This window comes from Falco biarmicus (assembly GCF_023638135.1).
Source record: "Falco biarmicus isolate bFalBia1 chromosome 13 unlocalized genomic scaffold, bFalBia1.pri SUPER_13_unloc_1, whole genome shotgun sequence".
Taxonomy (NCBI): Eukaryota; Metazoa; Chordata; class Aves; order Falconiformes; family Falconidae; genus Falco; species Falco biarmicus.
In genome coordinates, this window is record NW_026611656.1 from 59,788 (window position 1) to 70,019 (window position 10,232).

The window sequence follows — 10,232 nt, forward strand, 5'->3', positions numbered from 1 at the left end:
TCCCATGGGTCTCCCACAGGGGGGGTCTCCCATGGGGGGCGTCCCATTTCGGGGGAGTTCACATGGGGGGAGTCTCCCCTGGGAGGGGGTCTCTTATGGGGGGGTGTCTCTTGGGGAGGGGGGAGCAGCCTGTTCCCCAAATCCCTTCCCGGTGCCGTACGTGCCCCCCCCGGCAGAAATTCCAGCTCCGCGGCAGGAAACCCCGGGGCTCGGTCACGGGGGGGAGGCGAAATCCCCGGGGGGGGCGGGGCGACACTTCCCCTCCGCCGTGACGTCACACGCGGGGGGGCACCCAAGGAGGGGGGGACACACAGCCTGAGTCCCCAGCCCAGCTCCCCCCCCCTCCCCGCGGTGTCCCCCCGGCTCTCCCCACCTCCCCCCCGCCCCGGTGCCGGTGTGTTCCCCCCCCGGTGCCACCGGGTGCCCTCCGGTGCCGGTCTGTGTCCCCCGCCCGGTCCCAGCGGGTCGTCCCCCCCCCGGTGGGTGCCGGTCTGTCCCCTCCCCGGTGCCACCGGGTCCCCCCCCGGTGCCGGTCTGTGTCTCCCCCCGGGGTCCCCCCCGGTGCCGGTCTGTCCCCTCCCCGTCCCGGTCTGTCCCCACCCCCGGTCCCCCCGGGGTCCTCCCCGTCCCCGCCCCTCCCCGCCCCCCCCGCCCCGCCCCCCCGGTCCCTCTATAATGCGGCCCCGCCGCTCCCCTCCCCCCACCGCGATGCCGCCGCTCGCCGACCCCGAAGCCCCCCCGCTGCCGCGGGACCGGGACGGGGACAAGGACCGGGACCGGGACAGGGACCGGGGCCGCCGCCGCCTCCTGCTGCTTCTGGCCGCGCTCGGAGCCGCCGCCCTCGGAGCCGCCGCCGCCGCCGCCGCGCTGCTGGGGGCGCTGCCGGGGGGGGCCCCGCCGCAGGTGGGCACGGGGGGGGGTCCGTGTCCTGGTGTCTGTCCATCCGTCCTGGTGTCCCGGTGTCCATCCGTCCTGGTGTCCAGATGTCCATCTGTCCTGGTGTCCGTCTATCTGTCATCCAAGTGTCTATCCGTCTATCCAGTTCTCCATGTGTCCATCTGTCATCCAGGTGTCCATCCATCCATCTGTCCTGGTGTCCATGTGTCCATCTATTGGGTTGTCTGGGTGTCCATCTGTCATCCCAGTGTCCGTCCATCCATCTGTCCTGGTGTCCATCCATCCATCTGTCCAGTTGCCCATCTGTACGGTTGTCCAGGTGTCCATCTGTCATCCAGGTGTCCGTCCATCTGTCCTGGTGTCCATCCATCCATCCATCTGGTTGCCCAAATGTCCGTCTGTCTGTCCTAGTGTCCATCCGTCCAGTCGCCCAAGTGTCCGTCCGTCCATCTGTCCAGGTGTTCATCCATCCATCTGTCCTGGTGTTCATTTTTCCGATTGTCCAGGTGTCCATCTGTCCAGGTGTCCATCCATCTGTCCGGTTGGCCAAGTGTCTGTCCATCCTGGTGTCTGCCCGTCCATCTGTCCAGGTGTCCGTTCATCTGTCCTGGTTGTCCTGGTGTCCATCCATCTGTCCATCTGTCCTGGTGTCTGTCCATCTCTCCTGGTGCCCAGGTGTGTCTGCTCACCTGGGCTGCCCCCATCCAGGGGGATGCTCAGCTAGGGGGTCCGTCCAGTTGTCCATCTTTCCGTCTGTCCGTCAGCCCGGGTGTTCATCCAGCTGGGTGTCCCTCTGGCCAGGTGCCTGGTTGTCCAGTTGTCCATCTGTCCCTCCAGGTGTCTACCCAGCTGGGTGTTCTTGGCCAGGGGTCTGTCCATCCCTCTGGCTGTCCATCAGTCCAGGGCTCTGTCCATATTTGTGTCCATCCATCTGGCTGTCCGTCTGTCCATGTGTCTGTGTACATGTCTGTCTGTCCAGACATCCCACTGTCTGGGTGGCCACCCACCTGGCTGTCCCAGTGTCTGTCTGTCCAGGTATCTGGCCATCCCTCTGGATGTCCATCCCTCTGGGTACCCATCCGTCCAGGTGTCCATCCATCCCTCTGGATGTCCATCCACCTATGTGTCCATCTGTCCATCCCTCTGGATGTCCACCCACCCACCTGCCCACCCAGTTGCCCACCCACCCAGGCTCCCCCCCATCCTTCCAGGTGTCCATCCCTCCATCCACCCAGGGTGCCCATCCCTCCGCCTGTCCCTGGGGTCCCACAGGGTGTCCCTCCCCCCGCCGGGGGGGATGAGGCAGATGCACCAGACCCCTCCCTGCCTCAGTTTCCCACTCCAAAGGCACCAAATCACCCCCCCCCCCCAAATCCAGGGGTCACCCCTCCCCCTGGGGACCCCCCAAAATACCCAGCAGGGTGCTGGAAAGTCCCCAAATCCTGATGCGACACCCAACTTCCCCTTCACCGGGGGTGGGGGGACGGGGACATGACACCCATGGGGACAAGGACACTTGGGTCCTTCCACCCACTGACGCTCTTTCCTCTCCTTCACAGGCTGCCACGGCCGCCCACATGCTGCTGAGCGCTGGTAAGTCCCCCCGGCCTGTGGCCACGGTGAGGGGCTCGCTGGGAGGGGGTGGGGGGGTGCCCAGACCCGAGGCCGTGGTGAGGGGCTCGCTGGGAGGACGGGGGAGGGGACCCCGGCCTGAGGTGGCTTGGCCAGTCATCTCGAAAATGTCACCCGGGTTCCTCCTTCTGCCCTCGGAGAGGAAACGTCAGCCCAAGGCTGGAGCATCTGGGGGTGTCGGTGCGGCCGCGGGCTCCCCGAGGCGTCATGGAGTGTCCCCGGGGTGTCACGAAGCATCCTGTGTCCCCAGGTTGTCATGGAGTGTCCTCCGCCTCTGTGGTCCCCAGGGTGTCACGGAGCATCCTCTGTCCCCAGGGTGTCACGGAGCATCCTCCGTCCCCAGGATGTCACAGAGCATCCTCCATCCCTGTGGTCCCCAGGGTGTCACGGAGCATCCTCCGTCCCTGGGTTGTCATGGAACACCCTCCATCCCTGTGGTCCCCAGGATGTCACGGAGCATCCTCCATCCCTGTGGTCCCCAGGGTGTCACAGAGCATCCTCCATCCCTGGGGTGTCACGGAGCATCCTCCATTCCTGTGGTCCCCAGGGTGTCACAGAGCATCCTCCGTCCCTGGGGTGTCACAGAACATCCTCCATTCCTGTGGTCCCCAGGGTGTCACGGAGCATCCTCCGTCCCTGGGTTGTCACGGAACATCCTCCATCCCTGTGGTCCCCAGGATGTCACGGAGCATCCTCCATCCCTGTGGTCCCCAGGGTGTCACAGAGCATCCTCCATCCCTGGGGTGTCACGGAGCATCCTCCATTCCTGTGGTCCCCAGGATGTCACAGAGCATCCTCCATCCCTGTGGTCCCCAGGGTGTCACAGAGCATCCTCCATCCCTGGGGTGTCACGGAGCATCCTCCATCCCTGTGCTCCCCTGGTGCCATCCCAGGTCCCCCTGGGTGCACCGCCGTGCCCTGGGGACCCCGAGGTGGGCTGCAGCACCCACCCCGACCCGCAGCACCCACCCACCCTCTTGTCCCCTCTCTTGTCCCCCCAGGCTCGCTGGCGCTGCCCTCAGGACCCAGCTGGCGCTACGAGGAAGGCATCAGCGGCGTCTTCCTCAGCGAGGACGTGCAGGTGACAGCGGGGAAGCTGCGGGTGACAGCAGGTGGCCTCTACCTCCTCTACGGCCAGTTCGCCCTCACCTGCACGGCGCCCACCTGTCCCCCCGGCACTGTCACCCTCCAGCTCTGGCGCGCCGGCTCCCAGCGCCCGTTGCTCGCCATCCCGCTGGTGCTGGCCGGAGGTGCAGGATCCAACCCGGAACGTTCTGGATTGATCCAGGCCATTGGGCAGCTCCAACCTGGGGACGTCCTGAGCCTGGCGCTGGACAAGAACGTGGCTGAGGACACATGGCAGCTGGCGCAGGACGAGCGGGAGGGCAACTTCGTGGGGTTGTTGCGTATCGCTGGGGGGTGACAGGGGGTGGCCAGGGGGTGAGGAGTGGGGCTGGGGGCTGGTCAGCCTGCTGGTCGGAGGTTGGGGATGTCAGGGGACACTGTTGGCCTCCACGCCTGGAGATCTGGGTCCCAAGACACCCCCACACCCAGGGATTTGGGGACATCAAGGGACACTGTTGGCCTCCATGCCTGGAGGTGTGGGGACATCAAAGGGCACTGTTGACCCCCACACCTGGAGATTTGGGAGCATCAAGTGATGTTGAAGACCTGGAGGTGTGGGGACATCAAGGGGCACTGTTGGCCTCCATGCCTGGAGATCTGGGTCTCGAGACACCTGCATGCCTGGAGGTTGGGGACATGAAGGGACACTGTTGGACTCCATGCCTGGAGATTTGGGAGCATCAAGGGATGCTGAAGACCTGGAGGTTGAGGACATCAAGGGACACTGTTGACTTCCATGCCTGGAGGTGTGGGGACATCAAGGGACATTGAAGACCTGGAGGTTGAGGACATCGAGGGACATTATAGACCCCCTATACTTGACTATTTGGGGCTGGAGACCCCCCCGCCTGGGGGCTGGGGACATCAAGGGCCCTCGGCCATTTGGGGACCCTAGTGCTGGACACTTGGGGACACCAAGGGATGTCACAGACGCCTATTTTGGGGACCACGGACACCCCCATGTCCAGAGATGGGTGGGTCCCTGCTGGTCCCAGCCCCCCTTCTTCTCCCCCAGCCGGCCTGGGGGGGTGCCGGGGGGTCCCCTCCCCCCCTAAATTATTACCTGGCGCTTGGAGCCACTTTATTTATTGTTTAATAAATTTATTTATGATTCCGAGTGCCCAAAAATGGTCTTAATTGCCCCCCAAAAACGGGGGGACCCCAGGGGTGTCACTGGCCTGGACGCCAGGGGGGCCACGTGTGCATGCACAGCTCTGCATGTGTGTGCAAGTCCATGCACACGCGTGTGTACATGCACGGGTGTGTGCAAATAGGTGTGCAACGGTGCATGCAACTGCATGTATTTATGCATGCACACCCATGTGGAAGCGCACATGCAGCTGTACGTGCGCATGCGTGTGCAAATAGTTATGCAAAGATGCATGCAGCTGCATGTGCGTGTATGCATGCACACTCGTGCAAATGCACATATATGTGCACCAACATACGTGCATACGCAGACCACCCCTCCCCCGCCCCGTGACCCACTTTCTCTGCCCCTTGGAGGAAAATGGGGGGGGGGGGGGGGGGGCAACACCCACGGCGCTTCCCCCCCCCCCCCCCCCCCCGCCAGGTCCACGGGCCCCTCCTCCCCCCGCAGCCCCATGGCCTCATCTGGTCTCCAGCAGCAGGAAATCCTCCCCGTGGTGCATCGCACCAGGGCCGTGCACCTCTTGCACGAGGAGGGGGAGGGGATCCTGGGGGAGGGGAGGGGCACGACACATAAATCTGGGGCTCAATTACCCGTTGCCCCCCCCCCCCCTTTCCCCCCCTCCCCAGTCCTGCACCCACCCCTGGAAGGAGGGGCACATGGTAGCCAGCAGAGAATCTCCACTCCAAAGAGCAAAGGGTACTGGGGGATTTGGGGGGGTGGGTGGTTTGGCTTCCCCCCCCCAAATACCTCCTCATCCCCACAGATTTGCCTTTCACCCCCTCCCCAAATTCCTCCTGAACCCCATTCCCCCCCTTGACCCCTAGATTTGCCCCTGCACCCCCAGATTTGCCCTGACAGCTCCAAATCTACCCGAGACCCCCAAATTTACCCCAGACACCCCCCCCCCCCAATTTGTCCTTGCTCCCCCTCCCCCCCCCCGTCAAATCCTGGCACTTGGCAGTTTCTCTTCGCTTTTATTTTTGGCTCAGGATTGGGGGGGGGGGGTGTCAGGGGGTCCCCCACTTTGGGGGGGGGGAGATCAGGGGTTTTGGGGAGCCCACCCTGAATATCAGAGTGACCCCCCCCGTGACAAATAAATAGGTAAAGAGGAGTCCCAGGGTTCCAGGAGGGGGGCAGGCACTAGCTGCACCTGTGTGCAACCCTATACGAGCCACTGGAGAATCCCCACTGCTCTCAAGTCCAGAGCCTCAGGGATTTTGGAGGGGGGGGGCAGTGGTGAGTGGGGTCTTGGGGGTCCTGCAGAGAAGGACCCAGGGGTCCAGGTGGGTCAGGGTCCAGGTCTGAAGGGTCCAGGTCATCAGCATCCTGTGTACAACCTTATACAAGCCACCGGAGAATCCCCACTTCTTTCCAGTCCTGCGCCTCAGGGACTTTGGGGGTGGTCAAAGGGGCCTCCCACAGGCTTCTTGGGAGGGACTGAGGCTTCCAGGTGGGTCAGGATTGGGGGTCTGAAGGGTCCAGGTCATCAGCACCCCATGCACAACCCTATACGAGACACTGGAGAATCCACACCAATATGCATGCACACACCTCTGCCCAGTCCTGGCCCTCAGGGCTACCAGGAGGGATAAACGGGATCCCAGCAGATCATCCCAGGCATCCCGATGGATCAGGTTGGGTTGGAGGGTGGGGTGTCATCAGCCCACTGCCACCCCACGCACAACCCTATACGAGCCACCGGAGAATCCCCACCCCAACCCCCAAGCCATGGCCCTCAGGGATGCCAGGAGGGATCAAGGGGATCCCAGCAGGCTTCCAACGGTAATCCCAGGCATCCCGATGGATCAGGTTGGGGCGTCATCAGCCCACTTCCACCCCACGCACAACCCTATACGAGCCACCGGAGAATTCCCACCCCCCCGCCACAGCCCCCCCCCAATCCCCCATACCCCCCCTCCCCTCCCAAATCACACCATAAACATCCCGAAATAAGACCGGGATCCATCCACTGCCCTCACCAGCTGGGGGGCTTGCACCCGCGTGAAAACCTCGTCCCCCCTCTCCAGCCTCACCAGCCCCCCCAAAAAACTGTGCCGGGCCCAGGGACCCCCCCGGCTTTGGGGACAATAAACCACCTTATTGACCAGGAGGTCCAAGATCCCAGGGTACCGGGGGGTCCGCTTGTGGATGCCGTGGAGGGTGGCGGCGGGCGCGGGGCACGCGGGGGCCCCCAGCTGCACCTTGGCGTACACGAAGTAGAGCCCCGGCTGGTGGCAAACGAGGGACCCCCCCTGGTAGCCCAGCCCCCGCAGGAAGGCCCACGCCTTGGTGGGGTCCCACCGAAGGGACCCGTTGGCTTGGGATGAGATGGTGGCATCGGCTGGGGGGGGGAGGGGGGGAAGAGGAGAGGGGGGGGGGGTTAGGGGGATAGGGGTGGTTGAGGGTGCTGGGCAGCCCCAGCCTGCCAGCACCCCCCCATCTATAGGGGGACCCCGACATCCTGGGTGCTGAGCGCCCAAACCTGCCAGCACCCCCTGTAGGTAAGGGGAACCCACACACCCAGCCCCTACCTCGCCCCCCCGGTGGACACCCCCCCCCGCCCCCCCCCCAGAGGGACCCCCGCACCTGGGCCACACCCCCCGCGAGGTTGGGGACCCCCCACCCCCACCCCCCCGAGGTTGGGGGGATCCCCCCCCCCACCCCCCTTACCGATGAGATGAGCCGCCGGCTTCTTAGCTGGGGGGGGGTCTGCAAAGGGAGCCCGGGCAGAGGGTGAGGTCTGGTGTCCCCAGGGTGGTGGCACCCATGTCCCCAAGGTGGTGGCATCCAGGTCCCCAGGGTGGCAGGGGGGTGTCCCACAGCCCTGGGCTAGTGGCATCTATGTCCCCAGGGTGGTGGCACCCATGTCCCCAAGGTGGTGGCATCCAGGTCCCCAGGGTGGCAGGGGGGGTGTCCCACAGCCCTGGGCTGGTGGCATCTATGTCCCCAGGGTGGTGGCACCCATGTCCCCAAGGTGGTGGCATCCAGGTCCCCAGGGTGGCAGGGGGGGTGTCCCACAGCCCTGGGCTGGTGGCATCTATGTCCCCAGGGTGGTGGCACCCATGTCCCCAAGGTGGTGGCATCCAGGTCCCCAGGGTGTGGGGGGTGTTTCCTGACCCTGGGTTGGTGACACCCATGTCCCCAGGGTGGTGGCACCCTCATCCCTAGGGCTGGGGGCTGGGGGTCCCATGTCGCCAGGGTGGTGGCCCCCATGTCCCCAGGACCCAGTTTTGGGGACCCACCTTGCAGCACCTTCTCCGACAGCGGCTGGTCCCCACTGACCTGCGGACACCCCCACGGGTCAGGGGACACGCAGGAACACGGGGATGCGAGGCTGGACAGGGACACGAGGGCACACGGGGACAACCAGGACCACACGGGGACATGAGGGGACACACCTGGGAACACACGAGGGGACACGCGGGGACACGGCAGTCCCCGGGGCCACCCCCGGGGTGACACAGGGGGACAGGAGAGGGGACATGGGGACACACAAGGGGGCACACAGGGACTCGCACACGCGTGTGAACCACCACAGCCCCCTCCCATGTGTCACCCACTGTCCCCATCAGTGTCCCCACACTGTCCCCATCCCCCCAGTCCCCAAATCCCCCGTGTCCCCAATGTGTCCCCTCCCCCCCATGTCCCCTCTCACCTGCAGCCGTGTCGTCACCCTCTGCAGCTCCCCCCGGACCCCTGCCAGCACCCAGCCTTGCACCGCCACCGCCACCAGTGCCAGGGCCACCAATGTCCCCAACACCCACTGTCCCCAAGACCCCCCCCAGCGTCGCCGCCGCCACGTCGACAGGGGGGTGGTGGCACCCGGGGGGGTCCGGGGGGGGGGCAATGGTGGCCAGGGCCCTGCCAGGGCGAAGACACCGTCCCCCATGGGCCACCCTGGCTTGTCACCCGCTGTGTCACCCGCCGTGTCACCCTCCCTCCGAGGGACCTGCACCCGCTGTGCGGCCCCGGAGGAAATGGGGCCCACGTCACCCGTTGGTGTCACCACCCTGGGGTGGCTCCCCCTGTCATGGGGACACAGCGGGGGGGGACACACACACACGGCCACGTGGCATCCCCCACCCTGCTGGTGCCACCGCTGTCCCCCATGTGTGTCCCCCAGGGGGTCTCCATGTCCCCACCCCCGTGGTGTCCCCTGCAGTGTCCCCATGGGGACACAGGGACCGCGGAGGTGCCACCGCATCGCCCCACTTTGGGGGACATCAGTGACCCCAAAAGTGTCGCCAGAACTCCCAGCGTCCCCAAGGCCACGAGGGGGTGGGTGGGGGTGGGGCGGTGTCCTCATCCCCAGAGCCTCCACAGCTGGGGACATCAGGGACCCCTCTGTCCCCAAGGTGGCCCTGGGGTGTTGGGGACAGCTTGGGGACACTCCCAGCCAGCGGTCACGTGGTCCCAGGGTGCGGGCTGGGACACGGGGAGGGGTGACAGAGGTAGGGGTGGCACAGGGAGGGGTGACATGGGGGGGTGACACGGGGGGGGGGTGACATGGGGGGGGGTGACACGGGGGGGGTGACACTTCCCACCACACGTGGGCTCCCGGCCGCCCCCACGCCCGGTTCCCAGGGCTGGGGACACAGAGGTGACCAGCTGCACCCCACAACACCCTCGTGCACATGTTCACACGCGCGTGCAACACACTTGCACCACCCACACACCAGCACCGTGCAAGCATACGTGCATGTGTGCCCTCACACACGCTTGTGCCACAGCACACCCGGGTCATGCACACTCGTGCTCGTGCACGTCACAGGCACTCATGCTATTGCGCCCTTGCACCATGCATACACACGTTTGTGCACGTGCACAGACCCCCGTGCTGTTACATGCTTCCACTGTGCACGCACACACTTGTGCTCCCATGCATGCACACTTACGCTAGCGCACAAACACATGCAGATACACACTTGCAGCGTGCATGCACACTTGTGCCAATGTCTGCTGGCACCACGCATGCACACGCTTATGCGTGCACACATGTGCTTGTGCTACCAGCACGCACACACTTGTGCTCCCATGCAGGCACACTTATGCTAGTGCACAAACACGTGCAAACGCACAATTGCAGTGTGCTTTTGCACCATGCACACACCCGCTTGTGCGTGCACACATGTGCTCGTGCTCCCAGCACATGCACTTGTGTAAGTGCTCACACTCCCCTGCCACCCACGTGTGCCCTTGCACCCACAGGCATTTGCAGCTGCATGGATGCATGCAGCCACGTAGTTGCACCCACACGTGCACCCATGTGCACGCCCCACGCATGTGCAAGGCCGTGCCTGGTGCTGCCAGATAAGACACCGGAAAGTGCCGCTCGCATGAGTCCATGCCGGGAAGGCAGGAAACCGCCGGCGGCCGCGGCACCCAGCTGCCACAACAGGGTGCTGAGCTGGGTGCTGAGCACTGG

At 65.1% G+C, this 10,232-nt stretch overlaps 2 protein-coding genes across 5 annotated transcripts; one reads left to right on the forward strand and one right to left on the reverse strand.

Moving 5' to 3' along the window:
- The first annotated feature begins 660 nt into the window (after positions 1-660).
- LOC130143231 (uncharacterized) lies at positions 661-4,768 on the forward strand. Of its 2 annotated transcripts, XR_008819691.1 has the most exons (4): positions 661-903; positions 2,457-2,490; positions 3,531-4,206; positions 4,282-4,768. XR_008819691.1 is itself a non-coding variant. In XM_056325903.1 (3 exons), exons 1-3 carry the CDS (start codon positions 676-678, stop codon positions 3,950-3,952), a joined length of 684 nt encoding a protein of 227 aa, XP_056181878.1. In that variant the 5' UTR covers positions 661-675; the 3' UTR covers positions 3,953-4,768. The 2 variants fall into 2 exon arrangements, 1 of the variants encoding a protein (XP_056181878.1); XM_056325903.1 differs by having other exon boundaries at positions 3,531-4,768.
- Positions 4,769-5,765: 997 nt separating this feature from the next.
- On the reverse strand, positions 5,766-8,796 carry TNFSF14 (TNF superfamily member 14). Of its 3 annotated transcripts, none has more exons than XM_056325880.1 (4): positions 8,463-8,796; positions 8,050-8,089; positions 7,478-7,516; positions 5,766-7,148 (listed from the first exon to the last, which is right to left on the reverse strand). In XM_056325880.1, the coding sequence occupies exons 1-4, from the start codon at positions 8,694-8,696 to the stop codon at positions 6,736-6,738; spliced, it is 726 nt and encodes a 241-aa protein (XP_056181855.1). In that variant the 5' UTR covers positions 8,697-8,796; the 3' UTR covers positions 5,766-6,735. The 3 variants fall into 3 exon arrangements, with proteins under 3 accessions (XP_056181855.1, XP_056181854.1, XP_056181853.1); XM_056325879.1 differs by lacking the exon at positions 8,463-8,796 and adding an exon at positions 8,149-8,396 and having other exon boundaries at positions 8,050-8,112; XM_056325878.1 differs by lacking the exon at positions 8,463-8,796 and having other exon boundaries at positions 8,050-8,395.
- Between the last annotated feature and the right edge of the window lie 1,436 nt (positions 8,797-10,232).